Below are 20025 nucleotides of genomic sequence, written 5' to 3' on the forward strand. Positions count from 1 at the left end.
ATATTTTATTTTTTAATATAAATTATAATCTTTACAGGACTTATTTGATTTATGTAATATATTTTATTAAAATAATTTAATATTTCATGAATTTTGAATAAAATAATAATGACAAAAACTTGTGTGAGACGGTCTAATATGTCTTATTTTTTGAAACATATATCTTATTTGGGTCATCCATGAAAAAATATTACTTTTTATGATAAAAATATTATTTTTTATTATAGATATTTACAGATAAATATTCATAAGACTGTATCATAAGAGATCTACTCAAAAATAATTGTCGATATTTTGTAATTCCTATATATTTTGACAAAATTTTACTTATTAAAAAGCATTCGATTTGCTGCGTTAGAGGAAAAACGTACACCGTACAGATCGATTACGTACAAGCAGCTGAATTTTCCTATCAGTTGCACCGCAGCAGTCTGCCTTTTCAAACCTCTCGTCCCCGTCTCTTTCTCTATATGCTGTCGGTGGCAGATCTCAACAACACCCTCCATCTACCCGCACAAGAAAAATAATCCCGCCTCTAGATCCATAAATTCGCGAGCAAGGGTTTGCGGATTTTTATGGGTTGTTTTTTTCCTCTGTGTTAATCTGTTGGGTCTTTTTGATGGTTGGTATTGTTGTTCTATGATCGTGGGTGAGAAAGGAGTGGTAGGATTGCGTTGTATGAAGGATCGCTTTCTTCTCGGCTCTACCAATAATTCGAAGCGTACGAGATGGGACTTTTCGTTTGCCATTCGGAGCCGCGGTCGGTGGGGGAAATGTGGCTGAGTTCTTTTTGATATCTTTCGGGGAATGCATTTGGGGTTTCTTCTGGAATTCGTTGTAGAAAAGGGTGTCCGGGAATATCTTTTGTGGGTTTTGAAATTCTTTCAGAATGCAGCCGGAACACCGAAAGAAAGTGAGCGGGTTATTCTGAAATTTCCTCTTCAACTTCGACAGAAATAGTTAATCTGAAAAAAAATTGATTTTGTGTTTTGGGTTTGGGTTTATGTGCATGTAATTTGTGCGCGTTCTTGAGTTCGAGATTTGACTGTTCTTGTTTGTTTAGATTGTTTTCATTTTATTATACAGTTAAATTACAAAAGTGACTTTGATTGCTGGAAATTTTACATATTGCTGCGTAGATATAATTGAGCTATTTATGGCGTGATGTTTAAAGTGAATTGGGTTGAAAGGTACCGTGTAATATAGTATATGTTGGCTGGATAATTGGTTGTTTTAGTTAACACTTTATAGGTTAGGATTATGATGGAGAAGTGATGTGTATGATATTTTTTTTCTTCAAATATTTGCAACTATATTTCAAATCAATATCTTGCATTGGAAATTTTAAGAAAATCAATAACTCAATGCATCTATTCTCTTCCTATTTATATCCTCCGGTATGTTTTTTTATGTACTTTACACCTCATCATAAATACATGTTTTTTTGGCAAAAAATGTGTGTTTAAATTTCACTCTGTCGCTTTTCCCTTCTGTTTCTTCTTTGGATCCAACTTATTTAATTACTTTGGTTGATTAAAATCTCCTGGTTGAAATCTGTAGTGTTTACCGAGGTGTAGATCTTTGAGTTTCATGCTGCATATTATGTTTTTGACGATTTGAGTATACTAGTTTGATCTCATAAATCTCGTTTGTAGCTGTTTCTTGTGAGAGGGCTTATTTATTGCAACTTTTTATGTTGGTCTTACCTTAGTTTTAACCTTCAAAACAGAGAAAACCAGTAATTTTTGTCTATAATTTTTTCAGCTAGAGTTATTGTGCAATGCCTATTGAAGATTAGGAAACAGATGTTTTTGGATCGACTCGGATTATTGTACTTTTATTAATCTGATTTGGTAGCCAGGTTTGCTGTAAATTGGAGACTTCTAATGCTCTTTTTTGACTTAAACTTGATTGGGGTAATTCACACAAGAATTTTTAATCCCTTTCATGGAATCAATTGGTTGATGTGCTATTGTAGTTAGTTTTTGTCACTTTTGTATGCATTTCTACTGGTAAATTTATAAATGGACTTTTTTTGTTCTAGCCAACCTCTTGGCAGGATTCCATGGCACACAAGCCACTTACATATTATTTTTCAAGTTTCAGAGAATAAGGGGTGAGACATTAATTTTGACTAATATTGTAAGTGTGCTTTGTGAGTCCTGACCAGTTTTTAATCATGTTGCATTTTTTGGAAAAACGTCTGTTACTTGTCAACTATCATATGTGCTTATGTAGCGCATTGCTCTGCAAATAGAAGGAGCATATGTAATGAATCTGTTATTTGCATTGCATATAAAATAACATTTGTTCCTTTTTCTGTGATGTTCAACATAAACTGGTAATTTCAATATTTAAAACTGAATGTTCTTGTTCTATGTAACAGAGTTCAACAGAAATGGATTTCTTTTCAGAATATGGCGATGCAAGCAGGTACAAAATTCAGGAAGTCATAGGGAAAGGAAGCTATGGCGTTGTTTGCTCTGCAGTCGACACTCATACTGGTGAAAAAGTGGCAATAAAGAAAATACGTGACATTTTTGAACACATTTCTGATGCTGCCCGAATTCTTCGAGAGATAAAGCTTCTAAGGCTTCTTCAACACCCTGACATTGTTGAAATTAAACACATTATGCTTCCACCTTCCAGAAGAGAATTCAAAGATATATATGTTGTTTTTGAGCTAATGGAATCTGATCTACATCAAGTCATTAAGGCTAATGATGATTTGACAAGGGAACATTATCAGTTTTTCCTTTACCAATTGCACCGTGCTCTTAAATACATCCATACAGGTAATTAATTATGCTACTTTTCCTTATTCTATGTGTTCTCTTGTTGAAAATAATGGGAGATGGCAAGGCAGCCTGATTCCATGTCATTGCTCATCCGCCAGTTCTGCATAGTCATGAGCTTCTACCATGACCAGGCTAATTGTGTGTAAAAAATTGGTTTTCTATAGAGAGATGATGCCTGTAAGTTAAGACTGATGTTGGTTCCGTTTGGAAGTCTTGTTATACAATCTGTGATTAAGGCTGACTATTTGTGTATACGAGTTTGTGAAGATACTTGATGTTCAAGGTTTTTGCCTGCAGCCAATGTTTATCATCGAGATTTAAAACCGAAAAATATTCTGGCAAACGCAAATTGTAAACTCAAAATATGCGATTTTGGACTGGCAAGAGTTGCATTTAGTGACACTCCTACGACGATATTTTGGACGGTATGCAAATAAAATCTTTACCTTTCTTGTTCATTACCCTCAATTCAGGTTGCTTGCTTCTTTTATTCAAACATTTGATGGCATTAATAACAGGATTATGTTGCTACAAGATGGTATAGGGCTCCAGAGTTGTGTGGCTCATTTTTCTCTAAGGTATAATTCTACGCTTTTTCCTGCTACCTGGTGGTAATATTTTAGTTAAAATCCTCTGCATACTTTTCCGGGATTTGACTTATTTTTCTCATACTGTCATTTTTCATTAAGGGTGCGTTTCGTTTACACTATTTATTTATCACTTATATTAGATATCCCATCTACGTATCAAACGCTCGCTAAGTGTGTGTTCTCGCTTTTCCATGTCAACCTATTTTAGTTTCTCTGATAAATTTGAATTTGCTTCGTTTTGGTAGCCCATAAAAACATTTTTTGAGTTCCTGAAAAAGGCTAGGTTGATGTGTTGATAATTATTTACCAAGTTGTGACCTTTTCATAGTATTGTATAGTTCAAAATCGAGGGTCCTATGTTGACATACAGTTGACTGACAGTAGTCAGATAGATGGGAACAACTGAACGAATATGTAAATATGAATTTTAAGTGGTTTTTTTTGGTATTCTAATTTTAGCTACACTCTCAATTCAGTAGTTAGTTATCATACATGTTACACATTTATACGCTCGGTATCGTTATTTATTGATGCTTAATGGCATTTGCATTTCCACATTAACGAGTGCTGATATATCAAGGTTTCTGTTTGTATCAGTATACTCCTGCTATTGACATATGGAGTATTGGCTGCATTTTTGCTGAAGTTTTGACTGGGAAGCCCCTTTTTCCTGGAAAGAATATTGTTCACCAACTTGATATGATAACTGATCTTCTCGGCACACCTTCAATGGATACCATTTCTCGAGTATGCAACAGTGAAACCTGTACAGTATCATTAGTATTACGGGTGTTTGAGTAAGCATGAATGATCCAACCTGTTCATTGTTTTAAAATCTTGTTTCCTGTTTAAGGTGCGTAATGAAAAGGCTAGGAGATATCTTACAAGCATGAGGAAGAAGCAACCTGTTTCCTTTGCGCAGAAATTTCCAAATGCTGATCCTTTGGCCATTCGACTATTGGAGAGGCTGCTTGCTTTTGATCCCAAGGACCGTCCAACTGCTGAAGAGGTTTCATATGGCCTTGGTTCTTTCTTAAGTATTATTTTTTCCGTTTAAAGTCCTTTGAAATTTAGGAGCCCTGTTTGGTAACTTCAAAAACAAAAGTACACTTCTTCTAGACCACTATCCGACCAGAGTATTATTCAGTCAACGACCTGTTATCTAAATTCATTTATTTTGAAAACTAAAGTGTTTTAATGTCTCAAAAATACTAACTACCACTGTTTTCTTCAACTTATGAAATTATAGAACACGAGAAGATAAAAACATATGGGTGCTACAAAATTTCTGTTAAATTTTACTGTATAATGAGTAGTGATTTCTGGAGACAAAAGGTTGTAAGGCATCATCTAGTGTATATGAAGCTAGAAGAAACGATGGACCTTGTTGTCATTCCTTAAGACAATTTCGAAGAGAGAATTTAGAATTTGGTTGCTAGCTTCATTGAGGTGCGCTGTCAATAACTTGATTCCATCTTTGTATAATTCAACTTCTGGGGAATGCTTTTTGCTGCCCTGCTGAAATAAAGAGTATCGAAAGTACAAAGAAAAAGAAATGTGAGTACAGATAAGGGAGGGGATGATAAGTTCTGTGCAGAAATAACCGATGAGAGAATTAGTGGCTCTGTAAATCATATCTGGGTTGGGGACCTTATATGGAACAGTTATAAAAAAATCTTGTCAAACCAGTACCTTAGAGTTTCATTTGATCATACCCGTCCATTCCTCTATCTACAATGATACTAATGCTTTCTATCAGGGTTTTGAGTTATTTTTACTCTCTCTTTTGATATATGATAACGTTTTATTGATACTTGTGCTTTACATTTATTTATTTATTTGTTTGTTTTTTTTCCATTTTCAGGCACTAGGGGATCCTTATTTTCAGGGGTTGGCCAAAGTTGAGAGAGAACCATCTTGCCCGCCAATTTCAAAGATGGAATTTGAATTTGAGAGGCGAAGGGTGACAAAGGAGGATGTTCGAGAGTTAATTTTCCGTGAGATACTAGAGTACCATCCTCAGCTGCTGAAGGATTACATTAACGGAATTGAGAGAACTAATTTTCTCTATCCTAGGTGGTAATTCTCCTCTATATTGCATCTCTCTTTGCTGTAGTTATTACTGATCCTGGAACATTAACCTTTTATGTAGTGCTGTCGACCAATTTAAAAAGCAATTTGCTCATCTGGAAGAAAATGGAGGTAAAAGTGGACAGGTGATTCCACTTGACAGAAAGCATGTTTCTCTTCCTAGGTATATGCAGAACTTGGCCTTTTTGGCACTAGTTTTTTGTGTTGAGATAAAGTCATTGAAAAGGGTCCTTCATGTACGTATCCCGGTAATTTGCTGCTGGTTGCCTTCTATTCAGAATTTTTTCTAAACTGGTTTCTTTTATTGATTGCTGTTGATTTTACTAATTCTTGAGCTTTCATCCAGAGAGGAATAAGTTTCATCTCAAATAATTATCTGTAAACAGTCCTTAATATGTTGCTTATATAGTTATATTTATTGTAGTCCTTTAATTTGTTTTGTGGTGGGATCTCTTCTGGTGCTTTCCATATGTTAGACAGGATAATTATAGTTAGACATGATTATATAACCGGACTTGGGATTCTTGAACTGAATGAATCGACTGGATCGAGCATAAGTATAGTTTTCTCCCACGTCATGGAACTTGGTGCAATTCTCTGACCTGTTAGACCCTCTTGTGTGTCAAAGTGTCACCAACATAACATGAGTAAATCTCTACAGCTCATTTTACTTCCATAGAATCAACTAGTGTTTATTGTATTACAATATATATCTGGAATCATATTTGGTCTTTTAAGTGACCTTTTGTAAGGTTGTGCTGATAAATTCTTTGATGATGCAGGTCTACTATTGTACATTCGAATACGACACCTCCTAAAGAACCATTGATCATAGCAAATGCAGTAGATAGACGAAATGGTGAAGAGTTATGTAGCTGGAACTCTAGAGAGCTTGATGGGCTTCATAGTGGTTCATCAAGATCCATACAACCACAACAAAGAATCATACAAGGTATTTTTGGTTTGTAAATGCACCGATTGTTTTGTTCTGATCGAGTCATTCTTGTTTTATCAGTAGTATCAAGTATTAACTGCTGCTTCTGAAATTTTTCGGTTCTTAGCTAAACCTGGGAAAGTTACCGGCCCTGTTTTGCTCTGCGAGAAAGGGAGTGCCATCAAAGATAACTACGATCCTAGAAATCTAGTTAGAAGTACAATCCTTCCCACCCAACCTCCTCCGTTAACTTACTATTACCATAGACACGGTACTGGAATGCCAGAAAGATCGGCAGCCAAAACAGAGAGAGAACTACCATCGGCACACAACAAACAAATACCAAACTGCAGTATGACCTCCAAGTTAGCTGCCGATATAGCTTTAAACATAGATAGCAATCCATATTATATGGCTCGAGCAGGGGTGACTAAGGTGGACCATGTTGAGGATAGAGCTGTCATGATCGACACAAATCTGCTGGAGTCAGAAAGGTCAATACAGTTTGCTCGGTGCAGCAGCAGCTACAAATATGTCTGACCACAGAAAAGTCGGTGGGATTCAGCATGGTATGGCAAGGATGTACTCATGAAAGGCTCGTTGTTGCTTGAGCAGACTCTGGGTATTTGTTGTCAGGAAGAACTTTCTCGTAGGATGGATCTCCTCTGTTTTTAGAGGATGGTTTGTGTACATTGTGATTGTTAGTTGTGCATGATGTACAGAAATACTACTTAGTTTCCTCAAAGATAAGACAGTACAGTTGCTCTTTAGTTATGGATGGAGTTGTGATAATTATGCTTTCTAGAGATAATCAGATAGCAACAATTACAGCCTCAAATTTATTTTTTTGGAAATGGCAAGTGCCTTGTATTAGAACTCCTATCCTTCCTTATTTGTAAAAATAAAAATAAAAATCCAAAGCTTCAATCCAGCCAGCATTTCAAGAAATGGCCCACTGTCTTCTATTATATTAAAATTGAGGTTACGACACTAACCAACCACTCAAGAAAGACATTAATTTTTTTTTTCAATTTTAACTTGATATTAATATTATATTTTTGTTTTTTTTTTTAAATTTTAACACACATTTATATTTTTTTTTATTTCAACAATTCAGATATTAATTTAAATTTCACTTTCCATCACTTTCAACGTATTTAAAGTAACTGGTTCAAAAAATAAAGGGCAACTTGTGTATCAGTACCCATTTTTTATAAACTTTGGTTTTGGTACCCAATTTCCTAAAATACCCTTCTTATCCATTTTTAAATAATTGAATTTTCTTTTTAAAATAACGGCCCATCATGCTTTCGTAAAATAAATTAAATCTTATACATCTTTGACCGGAGTACCGCCGGGTTATATCCACCGTATTTTACGAACTGCTCCTCACAGTCCAACAACACGATCGCAACCGATGGTTACAGACGCAGATTCCTTCAGCAGCACTTGGCACAACTCTAATTCGTTTCCTACCTTAGAGTGTACAGTATAAAATAAAATTTTGAAAATAATACATGAGAGGGGCTGAGAGCAAAGATCTCTTTTATTCAAACACAGATCATTTATTAATACATAGTAACCTCCTGTAGAGGAGGAGAAACTTGTTTAGCTACTAATAGTAGCTGAACTTACAACACTCATAAACTTGAAAGAAAATATTACAAATGGTTTGGAAGAAAAATGAAGAGGTTGATCGATGTCTTCATCTTCCTTCTGCTACTTATTTATAGAAGGCTCCTTCGGATTTGAAACACGGATTTCAAACCTTCATAAACCTTTACAGCCTGCTTGGGGACCAGATGGTGGTTGAGTGGTCCTCTTCCCTTTTTGTCTTTTTCTAGATTATTAATCTAGAACTAGTCATTTCTTGAAGTTTTATCTGTCGGCATATATAGTTTATATGCACTTGGATCAGATCAGCTTGAATTTCTTTTCCTGCTTCTTTGAGCTTCTTTTGATATTCTTTAAAAATTTTCAGCTCTTTTCTTGTTCCCTTAATCCTTTTCCTGGAAACTCTGAGATATGCAAAATACATTTTGTTTCCAAGTTTGGTTTAAGTCTGGTGTGAGTTACTGGTTCCCATTTGGTCTTATTTATAGATTTATTTGGGTCCAGTTTCTCGTCTTTTTATTAGATTTTCCTTATCTTTAAAGATAAGGTATCCAATGTCCTTTGTTATTTTCCACCGATTAATGGTGGTCCTTGAATTCCACTCACATGATTTTTCACATGGTGGTCCTTCTTTTCTTGGGGGGATGCTCACATGTTCCTTTTAACTTTGTCGAGGAATCTTTGGCTTTCGGTTCCCTCGAGGAAAACGTGAATGTGGTCCATCCCCACTTGTACTGGTATCGGTAAAGTGTTTCCGATCAGATCTCGGCTTGAATCCTTTACCGAATTCCGGTTCCTTCTGGTTTTGGCATTCTGGACAGATGTTTTCAGACCATCTTCCTACATGTGCCATATTACAGAATTTCCGACGAATTTCTTTACTTGCCGGCAGCTTGCTGTTCCACAAAAGATTTCTCTTTTTCTCGAATAAATTTTCTGCAAAACTTGTTGTTTTTCCTGTCATGGTATTCAACAGGAATGATCCGTTCACTGAATGATTATAAAATTTGAACGGAAATTTGACTTTGTCCATCTCAGTAAGACAGACCCATAGACCCCAAGCTCTTCTGGTAGACATATCATCTTCAGAAATTGAAGCTAGGGGTGCAAACGAACCGAATCAGACCGAATAATGCTATAAATTTCAGGCTCGAGTTCGGCTCGAATCTAGTGTGTTCGAGTTCGAGCTCGATTCGAAGTTCGAAATTTTCAGATATTTGGGCTCGAGCTCGGCTCGAAATGAAGTTCGCGTTCGAGTTCGGCTCGAAATATTCGAATATATTCGTGAACTATTCGAATTATTGCTCGAATATTAAGGTTTGAAAGCTCGAAAATACTCGAAATGTATATATATTTATTATATAATTATATTATATTAATAAAATATTAAGGCTCGCGAACTATTCGCGAACTATCGAACAAAATAATATGGGCTCGAGTTCGGCTCGAAAAAAAGTTCGAACATGTTCGAGTTCGGCTCGAGTTCGATAAGTTCGAATACGAATCGAATATTTATCGAGCAAGCTCGAAAAGCTCGCGAACATATTCGGTTCGTTTGCACCCCTAATTGAAGCAACCAGGGGTGTTTCTTCTGTTGGAGGATCCTTGATAAATTTTTGGACATTTGTATTCGGCCTCCTTAGCTTGATGAAATGAAAGGCTTCATGAGAACCCTTTCCTGCTGGTTCTGGTGCTGCACTAAAGAAGTATAGCTCCAAAACATCTCCTCTGGACAAATAATCATTATTTGCCCAAGTCTCGTGAACAGCTTCCTGGATCCACTTTGGTAAACCTGAGATTTCCGGAAAACTGGGTGATGTTGTATAAACTGAGGCAAGAGCCCCGAATTCATACCATGCCTTGACCTCCTTTGGATATGAATTTTGTTTCATCCATACCCTTGGATATTTTCCTGAAACATCAACCCTAATGGTAGCTGGGTTAATGCCAATTATTGTTTTTAATTTCTCCCAATTCTGCTGATAGACCTGAAATGGAGAAATTGTTGATTCGTTAATATCAACCTTAGATTTGCCTTTGTCAATACGAGGCCTAAGGTTGATCTCTTCCTCTTCAATCCCCGAGGTGAAGGGTTGACTTGATGACTCAAGATAAGGATCAGGAGTCTCAATTTTTGTTTTGGCCGAGTCATCTGGTGATGATCCCGACTTAACACTTGTGCAAGGGGTATTTGAATCCCCCGCTACAGGTATAGAGTCCTGTACTCGAAAACTCTCCATTTGGGAAACCAATGGCTTCTCAATGCCCTGGAGGATAGGCCTTTGCATTACAGACCATAACTGAGTATATGACTGTAAACATCCTGTAATTCGATCAGAGACAACTCTCTTATCGGCTTGTTGTAGTCTTCCCGCAACTTCTGCGTTTACGACTAGCTTGTTAAACTCGTTTTGAAGCATTTCAAGGTGTTCCCTCAAATGCCTCTGCATCTTGATAATAGCATCTATGTCCATGCTGTCCATCTCTTGTTAAAAAATCTGCAAGAATATTTTCATGAGATTTAATTATCACAATATCAAAAATATAATTTTGACATAGTGCTTGCCATCGTAATAATCTAGCCTTCTCAGGTTTAGACTCAATTCTATTCCTTAAAAAAGCTTTAACTTGTGTGTTATCGATTTTCAAAGTGAATTTCTTGCAAGTAGAAATAATGGTCATTTTTCAAAAGCCCTCTTTACTGCATAAAATTCCTTTTCGTTGATATGCCATCTTATGGCTTCTGCATCTGAGAATAACCCACTACAATATCTGCATGGTTGTTCTCCATCTGAGGTGAGCTTAGTAAGAACTGCTGCCCACCAATGATCACTGGCATCAGTATATAACACCAGATCATCTTCATCTTGAGGAATAGCCATTTTCGGAAGATTTTTGCAAACTTCCTTCAAATGTATAAGTCCTTTTGTGTGTTCGTCTGTCCATATAAATCTAGCATCTTTTTTCAATAATGGACTGAACACCTTCATGTGTTTTGCTAGGTTTTTAATAAACATCCCAGCAAAATTAACAACTCCTAAAAAACTTTGAAGTTGTTTCTTGTCTTTGAGATTTTCTGGAAAATTCTGCACCTTTTCGACTATGTGGTCTTGCAGAATTATTCCTGACTCATCGATTTCAATTCCAAGGAATTCAATCTTACTTGTAGCAATGACTGCTTTCTTTTCAGATAAAACCAGTCCTTCTTTCTTGCAAACCTTAGAGAAAATCTCCAAATGTTTAACATGTTCATTCATATCTTTGGATGCTATTAAAACATCATCAATATAAACAAACATAAACTTAAAATAATCTTTAAAAAGATTATCCATTTTCCTTTGAAATATCTGTGGTGAATTAGCCAATCCCATTGGTAATACCTCCCAGATATAATGTCCTTGAGGTGTGGAGAAAGCTGTGAATTTCTTGCTTCCTTCCTCCATCCGAATCTGATAAAATCCGGACTTACAATCAAATTTAGAGAATATCTTTGCATTGCGTATGCAACTAATTAGATGTTCTCTGCTTGGTATAAAATACCCATCAAACTCCAGAATTTTATTAATTTCTTGATAATTAATAACTAATCTGGGTTTACCTCGTTTAATCTCACCATGATTTCTTACCAGAAAACCTGGACTGCTATATGGTGACATACCTGCTTTGATCAAACCAAGTTCCAAATGTTCCTTGATTATAATCTGCATATCCCTTTGATCAATGATGTTCATTGGGATGTGTTTACAACGGACAAATTCATACTCTTTGCCTTCCTTGATCTTAAGGCAAGCCCTGAGTTGATTTCTGTCCCACCATGCCAAGGGATCTTCGTTATAATTTTCTTTGATCCTTTTCTTGACATCTTCCAGTGATATCTTAGATTCAAACTCTACGTCATTTGTCTGTAGAGTTATCTTAAGGAATTCTATATCTTCTGGTTGGAGTTCCTTATCTGCTCTTAACTGGAGCATTGTTTCTCCAAACATTCTAGAATCCTTCATTTTTGGATTTAGAAGTTTTCCTGAATCACCACGCTTGCTGCGAAACTGAATTGGCAATTTTCTGTAAAATGCCTCTCTAAGTCTCTGGACTATGATTTTGTGAGCACATGGTGTTGTGAACACTAATCTTCTAGTCTCATTTTCTTGTGTATAGGACTTGAACATTTGTAGGAAATTATTTCCTAACAATATGTCAGCTCCTGTATCATGAAAATAAATTGGTGGTGTCTTTACCTTGTACCAAGGGATTTGTCCAGCACCGCCAATCATGATTTCAGTCATCTTAATCCCTTTACATAAGATTAAGATTCTTCTGGAAAAATCTCTTCCAGCAATCTTTGGTAATTCTTCCTCCAAATTATTTGGAAAAACTCCTCGTTTTGCTGTGCAGATTCCAGCCCCTGAATCAATATAAGCTGCAAAATATTCTGCCTTATATTGCTCATATAACATTCCTACTGGAATGTATATGGAGAATGGACTTGTGGTCATTGGACTTTCCACATCTTATCCTCTGCCATAAACTCCATTCCATACTCTAGACGTTTCCAAGGTTTGTGTTCCTCAAGAAACTCTAGTCCAAGAATCAGTCGATCTGATTCTTTACCTGGAATCCCTTGGATCTGGACTTCCAATTCTCCGATATTAATCAGTCCTTGGTAAGTTCCTATCGTCGGTTGTTCTAAATAGTATATTGAATTACAAAGAAATTGATTCATTTGTTTTGTAATATCAAATACTATTTCTACTTCCTTCCAACCTTCTGGGCATCTGAGCTTTCCTATTGTAGAAAAACTTTTCAGCTCCTGTTGGGTTTCTATGACAGGCTTTTTATCCCATCTGTAACTTGTAATTCTATCTCCTTGAAAAGATAGTCTTCTTGATTCCAGTCTAAGACTTTGATTCCTCTGTAGAATCGGTTTGTCTTGGATCTGGATATCTGTTTCCTGTATCAAAGGAAACTCGACTCTTTCTGGATAAATTGCCTGTGCAACTTTTCCGAATATCTCTGGTATTTCAATAAACTCGTTTCTAATAAACAATTCCGAATGATGTGTATTAGATAGAGCATATGAAATTTGATAGGTAATAGAATATGGTCTATTACCTTCTTTCATCAGCCTTTTTTCCTTGAAGTTCTGATGCAATGTCAAGGCTCGGCTGAAATCTCGATCTGCCAGGTTGTAGGCTATCCTTGGATATATTACTCCTACAATTTTTCCTGCACAGAGATTTCCTGAGATTGTTCCCAGTACTGAATCTTGTAGATTCCCCATTCTTTTATCGCATATAGCAATATCAATTGGTGAATCTATCACTTCTTTGAAAGTAGCCTTTATCATAATTTGGATTGCTCCGATATGAATCCAGGACATAGTCCTTGCTACTTCTATCTTGAGTTTTTGTAATTCCTCTTTAATTTCTTCGGAAGGAATTAACTGCATCTCCATTCTATTTCCTGTAAGTTCCATCGGGATTGCCATTTCCCTTCTAGAAACTTTATAGATTAGATGATGCTTTCTGTTTCTTAGGCCAAGACTTCCTAAGAACTTTTCTACCTGTCCTGCAGAGAAACCTTGATATCTCTGTAGACTCGGATTTTCTCTCATGATTCTTTGAACCATGTTATGAGATATTGTTGTCTGGCTAAAAAACCCAGACAGATCTTCATGTGTTTCGTATCGAAACACCTCGTCTTCAGTCAGATTCCGATTCTGTTCCATCAAATTCTTCCTGACTTAAGACTTCTTCTTCTTCATATATACTTTCATCTGAGGCGATGTCCTCAAATCGGTATACTTGAATAAGATCTTGGTAGTAAATTGCTTCTTCTATATCCGGGGTAGGATCAAAGCATTTAATACCTCTTTTTTCATTTTCTGGACAGTTGGTCGAGATATGACCTTTTGCTCCACATGTCCAGCAATTACAGTCTTTGAAACTTTCATTGGCCCTAGTATGAGCCCTTCTGAAAGTTTTCTTGGTAGGTGTTCTTCCTGTGCTTCGAGAGGTACTCGATGCTTGGGATGATATCCTACTTCTTGATGGTCCGCTTCTTTGTCCAGATTTATAAGATCTGGCTTTCTGTCTAGACCATACGGTTCTTGGTTTCCAAGAACTTCTTCCACTTCGTGCATAAGGATGAGTCCTAAAACTTTTCCTTTTATGCTTCTGTGGTTTACTCCCAATAATCGTTGGAAGATCATTTTCCTTACAACACAAAGGAGTTCTTTTGTTGATACCCCTTAGTCGTTTGTAATTCTTTTGTAATCCTGCCATGTGACACCATTCTGCCAATTTTCCTTTAAGGAAAGAGGCTCTTCTTGCCAACGTATCTGGATTACCAGGTACATATTCCCTTATGAGCATTTCTCTCCAAGGGCTTGACATTTTTGCGAAGAAAAGCTGCATAGCTATATCTTCTTCGACTCCTGAAATCCATCTATATTTGGTGAATAACATAATGTATTCATCCACCAGACATATGTCATGTAATTCAAGACTATACAGAGCTTGAGTGTATTTCTTCTTCTTCTCTGTATCTTGACTATTGAATTAGTCTACCCCTATAAAATAGTGCTTTAAATAGGGTGGCCATTTTTCTAGCAATCTCACTAAGAGATTCACCAGCTAGGACTGACTCTTTCATGTCTATGGAAGTCATGTCCCAAGCAATTTTTACTGATCCCATAAGACTCATTTCTAAAAGTTTAATGAATCCTTCTTTGTTGAGATCGAGTGTTCCTGCTGCAATTCTCATAGCAGATGTCCAATCATCTATGAGATCTTCCCTGTTTTTGAAGTCTAATACATCAAGGTTAAGCATAACCCCATAAGAATGTATAGGATCTAAAACAGTTTTCCCATAGGGTGTTTGGTGCAAAGGAATTTGATTTCTCCTTGCCCTTGTCCCTGCTGGGTGTGATCCTCCACCAGTATGGAAATCAGATTGTGCTTCTCTCATGTTTACATTCTGAGATCCCACACTTTCCCTTGGTGGTTCTTGAGAGGATGACCAGGTTATAGCAGGTGGTGTTTCACCTACTGTTGTGTTCATCCTTAGATCTACTACTTTGAGATTTGCGAAAGATTCTGCAAGCTCTTGTAGATCCTCTAAACCAATCCTTTCTAAAGTTGTCATCAGATGAATTTCTTTTCTGAGACAGACTTGATTAGATTGATCATCTTTTCTTCTTCAGTCAAAGTTTTGACACCACTCTGGCCTTCCCTTGTTGATGTAACAAAGGTTCAGTACCAAAAGATGGTGGTAACCAACCTCCTGAAGTTCTCCTACTAGAACTTGGTTGTTGTTCCAGTTTCTGAATTTTTGTTTGAATATCCTTTAATAATCCCAGAATTTCTTCTTGGGTTTCAAGGATTTTCTCAACTCGTTGCGGTACAAAATACAGCATATTGCCATAATTTTGGACTGTCTTTTGAATTTCTCTAAGATTTAAAGAGAGCTTAGAGGAGTCTGGAACTATCTCCAGAAACTTATTATTTTGAATCATAAGTTTACCTGGGATTTTACCTGAGGGTGCAGTAGCTTCCCTTTCTGTTTCTGATATCTAACAATAGTTAGATGTACTTGTTTATATTCCAAAATATTGGAATATTCCTTGTAAATTATTTTCCTTGAACCGAAGTTCAGATTCATAATTTTTTCAAAATTCTCCTTCTCATACAATTAGTTACTAGTAATAATAAATTTTGTGTTTGAAATAAATCAACCTTGAGCTCTGATACCATTCTCGAGAGTGCAGGGATCAATTAAATTTAAATAGGACAAAAGGGCAAATTTGGTCGATTTGGAAGAAAATTTTTCTTTCTATGTACTAAAAACCAACTCCTTTTACTGAATCTCAATTAACCCAAAAATAAATGTGGGCTCCACACTGGGTGCATCAAATTTCTAAAAGCACACGACTTAACAGTTATTTTTAGAAGAAAATTCGACCCTAAATCGCGTCAATCCTCTCCGCCCACGACGGTGAGTCCCATTTGATTTGATTTGATTTTGAGCCCACAATATACCTAGTAATTATAATTTGAAATAACCTTTTGTTCCACTTTGAATTTTCAATTTATGGGGTCTGGGACAATCGGTTTGGCTGCGAGGGGAGAAGTAGTGGAGGTTCACTGGTTGTGCAAACTCAGTTGAAGAAGCCCCGGTTTTGGTCACTTTGTGCTTATAATTGTAGGGGACTATGAATTTGTGGAACTTAGTTTCTTTTTGGCCCTTTTCTCGAATTAGAAATGGTTTTCTTTTTTATTAATTCGATCGACGTTTTCTGTTCTTTCGTAGGGTAAGAAATGGCAGATAAGACGACCGTCAGTGGAGGATTATCTGGTCATAGTGAAGTGGAAATCTCTGGTGATAATTCCGCTGAAATTTCAGGACTTTCTCTGAAGTTCAGTGATCTTGAACAAGAAAATGATAAAATCAAGCAGCAAAAGAAGGAGTATAAGCGGCAGATGGAGGAGTTTAAGGACTGCGTCAAGGTGTTAAGCAATGACAATGACGAGCTCAAAAAACAGGTCAACAAAGTCGAAACAGAAAATAACGCTTTAGGAGCCGTGGTTGCTAGAGCTGCAGAGTTGGAAACTGATGTGTCAAGGCTGCAGCATGATTTGGTATCCACCATGAGCGATTTGCAGGAGACGATTGCCGAGTTGTCAGATATGAAGAGTGAAATGGCGGGGATTAAACAGAGGGAGGAGGAAAAGGATGTTAAGATGGAAGCAATCGAGACGGAAATAAATTTGCTGGTATATAAAGTTGAGAATTTGGAGGGAGTGGAGAGTAGTGTAAGGAATGAATTGGAGGGGAAAGAAAGGGAAATACGTGATTTGAAGAAGAGGGCTGTGGAGTTGGAGACAATGGTGGGAAGTAGCAAGAATTTGGATAAGTTGAAGAATGATCTGGAGAAGACCGTTGAGAAAATGAAAGTGGAAATCAGTGTTCTTGAGAGTTTTTTGGATGAGAAAGAGAAGATGATTAGTGCGTATCAAGTGAAGGAAAGAACATCTGTAGATGGTGTGAATGGTGGTATTGAAGGCGATGGTGCAGTTCGGGGTGGAAAGAATGGATTTTTTGGTGATTCAAGCCAAAAATATTGGTTGCTAGTGGCAGGCTCAACCTTTTCCGCCATCGGTGTGGTGGGGGTTGTGTGCTACATTCATGCTTCAAGAAAATAACGGATTGCATGCGTAACTTTGCATAATAGTAGTGGTTGAAGAATATTTTGTTCGTATGATAAAATATCAGTTTTGAGTAGTGCTGTTTTTTTTCACGGTTGTGACTTCGATTTCTTTAATGTGAAGTTTGGTGATATCAGCTTGATGGTCGGTTATTGTGGATTACTGCTGAAATTTTTTTTTTCTCAGAAAACTGCTGGTATTGAATATTATATGGGATTAACTTGGTAAGTTTTTAACTCTTGTTGAGCCAAATTTGAAGCTTACCTTGATTGATGCATGATCATATAGTTTTTGTAGACCCTTGTATATGCTTATTGTATTCTGTTTCTTTTATTGATTCAACCAATTATGTCTGTGCAGGTTCTGAGGGTACGAGTACTTGGAATCTTTGATGTTATGTGTATTATGTGGGCTTCTCAATTTTATTCTTTAAGATATGAGCATGCGTGCTTCTTTAATAATTTCATCTGGATCTTTCTATATGCTTTTATGATCTCCAGCTTCATTTATCTGTAACATTAGTGACCCAGGTGAAATGCCATAGGGAATTCCACCAATTTATGATCTGGTTTTCAACCATCCTTGAGAATTTTGGCTTCGTGTCGTGGATGTTACATTGCTCGTGGCAGTTTCATTAGGCTGTTGCCTGTTGATGATATAGTTTCTGGCTGAGTTGTGCTTGAATATTTGAGGTTGCGATTCACTGTCTTTGTGAAAGTTATGGTTGTGTCCTCTTCTTTCTCAAAGGGCTTATTCAAGAAAGTAGATTTGGACTAGAAATACTTAAATTTTAGTTGTCATGTATCACCATGGACAGAAAGATGATAAATATATTCCCCTCCCCCCTCTTTAGTTTTCGGCAAAATGCTTTCATGCTTTTATTGCTCTTTATCATGCACTTGGTTAAAACAGTCGCTCTTTATCATTGCCAACTAGGTGAAGTCCTATGACGAAGTATGTTTTGATTACTGGTAGTCTGTTGGCTCTGGTCATCACCATTGTTAAAGCTGCTTGAATTAATGTGATGCATTAAACTTGGCATTGCTTTGCGCCATCGTCATTTAATATGTGCTTGTCATGAGCTGATTGGCTTACTGAACAAATCTGGACACATGAAGATGCATGATAATGCTTGAAGCTCTTCTTTAACTTGTGAGATCTGGATTCCACCAAAAAGGTACTAATTTACTGGATCTACTGTGCCTCAGTTTCTGTTGAATGTGGAATATAGCTTTTCTCAAGCAGCGCTTTGGGTTCTGCATGCTTGCTTCAAGAAAATCAAGGTCTAGGCAAAGATATGCATCATATAATAATGACTAGTATTGTTGATTTGAGCGAGACATTCCGAAAGTTTCTTTTGCCGGATTCGGGAATGCTACTTCACAGGTGTAGTATATATTCCGTGTAATGTAGTGAGACATTCCGAAAGTTTCACGTTTAGTTTCTCCACTAACATGAGTAAGAACTAGAAAATAAAACACCCAACCTTACCTTTACAAACACAAAAGCTTCGTCCAATCAAATGAACAAACCAAACTCAAAACAAGCCCAATAAACTTCAATTGGTTCAATAGTGCTCATCGCCGCGCAGTTGCACCGTATTCTCTTCCATGTCCTGCCAAAAACCAATAGTATCAAAATCACTTATGTAAGAACAAGAAGTAGATTTCAAGCCGAGGGGAGAACTGCCTCGTTTGGCGTGGCTGAGTTTGTCGAAAACCGGAAACATACCATAACTAGAATCACTGGTCTTTAGGTTTCAGAAAGTCCAGCAACCCGCAGCAAATCGCCCAAGAGGCCCTTGATCCGGCAGTTGCAGCAATAATGGCCGCTCCATGTTGCAATGAGCCCAAATGGTTATCATGCGTCCACGGCCCAACTCTTTTTTATTGAATATTTAACAAGCTACTATATACATTAATAAATATAGGAAGAGTTACAAATTGGATTACAAAATTCATTTGAAATGACAATTATAGTTACATTTTATTTGGAAAAACTCTTTCAGAATACATTTAAATAGTTTTGTCATTTTATATTCACTTTGTAACCCAATGTGTATCACATTATATATACATGTAACATGACCCATAAATACATTTGAAGTGACGAAAGACATAATACTTGATAGATATAAAGCTCGAGTTCTAATAATTTCGACCGAGGTTAACTAACTGACTGTGTGTGGCTTTTGGATTTTCATGCAGATAATCCATTTCTCGTTCTTTCGACGCCGCACTGAGTTCTATCCGACGTTTTAGCGGCCTCGGAGGATTCTCAGCGTTTTCTTCTGAAGCTGGCAACGTGCTCTCCTCCAGTGCCGGCTGGTTCTATTCATCTTTGTGATCACTCCCTAAATTCTTGAGAGCAGCCCGTTGATCCAACGCATTGACCAACTTTTCAACTTCTTGAACAAAAGAAGACTCTGCCAGCTTGTCCACCATTGATCTTGCTGCTTCACTGAATTCCTCCTCCAAATACTTCACGATCGAATCCTTCGGAGACCCGGACTCCCCATCCCGAACCGGATCCTCCGCCCTATCCACACTTCCATTTTTCTCAGAGTCCGCCGTATTCTCGGGAGCTTCTTGGTTGAACTGAACTGGAAGATGCTGTGTGGAGATTTTAGAAAAGTTGTAATTACCAACAAGAAGTAATTAATGTTGGCATAAAGAAAGATTTGTAGTATATTTGCTTGAAATTGTGGACGAACAAAGCCAAGGATTTGGTAAGTTTGCACATTGTGTTTCATCATTTCCAAATGATTGTTGATGTAAATATAAGATGAGGATACA

The 20025-nt window shown here is 36.9% G+C and overlaps 1 protein-coding gene, 1 long non-coding RNA gene and 1 pseudogene across 4 annotated transcripts; 2 read left to right on the forward strand and 1 right to left on the reverse strand.

Annotated features, from left to right (window-relative positions):
- The first annotated feature begins 374 nt into the window (after window positions 1-374).
- On the forward strand, window positions 375-7279 carry LOC140838542 (mitogen-activated protein kinase 20-like; annotated as a pseudogene).
- An 8623-nt stretch (window positions 7280-15902) lies between these two features.
- Window positions 15903-17444, forward strand: LOC140838543 (peroxisomal and mitochondrial division factor 2-like). Of its 2 annotated transcripts, none has more exons than XM_073204934.1 (2): window positions 15903-16019; window positions 16335-17444. In XM_073204934.1, exon 2 carries the CDS (start codon window positions 16343-16345, stop codon window positions 17225-17227), a length of 885 nt encoding a protein of 294 aa, XP_073061035.1. In that variant the 5' UTR covers window positions 15903-16019; window positions 16335-16342; the 3' UTR covers window positions 17228-17444. The 2 variants fall into 2 exon arrangements, with proteins under 2 accessions (XP_073061035.1, XP_073061034.1); XM_073204933.1 differs by having other exon boundaries at window positions 15990-16226.
- Window positions 17445-18137: 693 nt separating this feature from the next.
- Window positions 18138-19991, reverse strand: LOC140838544 (uncharacterized). Of its 2 annotated transcripts, XR_012119613.1 has the most exons (3): window positions 18962-19991; window positions 18722-18845; window positions 18138-18486 (listed from the first exon to the last, which is right to left on the reverse strand). It is a non-coding gene; the product is annotated as an uncharacterized lncRNA (long non-coding RNA). The 2 variants fall into 2 exon arrangements; XR_012119612.1 differs by having other exon boundaries at window positions 18722-19991.
- Window positions 19992-20025: the final 34 nt, after the last annotated feature.

Source organism: Primulina eburnea, chromosome 8, assembly GCF_022965805.1.
Source record: "Primulina eburnea isolate SZY01 chromosome 8, ASM2296580v1, whole genome shotgun sequence".
NCBI classification, from domain to species: domain Eukaryota; kingdom Viridiplantae; phylum Streptophyta; class Magnoliopsida; order Lamiales; family Gesneriaceae; genus Primulina; species Primulina eburnea.

Coding starts and splice junctions, on each gene's coding strand:
- LOC140838543 (XM_073204934.1), top strand. CDS start 16,343: ATGGCAGATAAGACGACCGTCAGTGGAGGATTATCTGGTCATAGTGAA.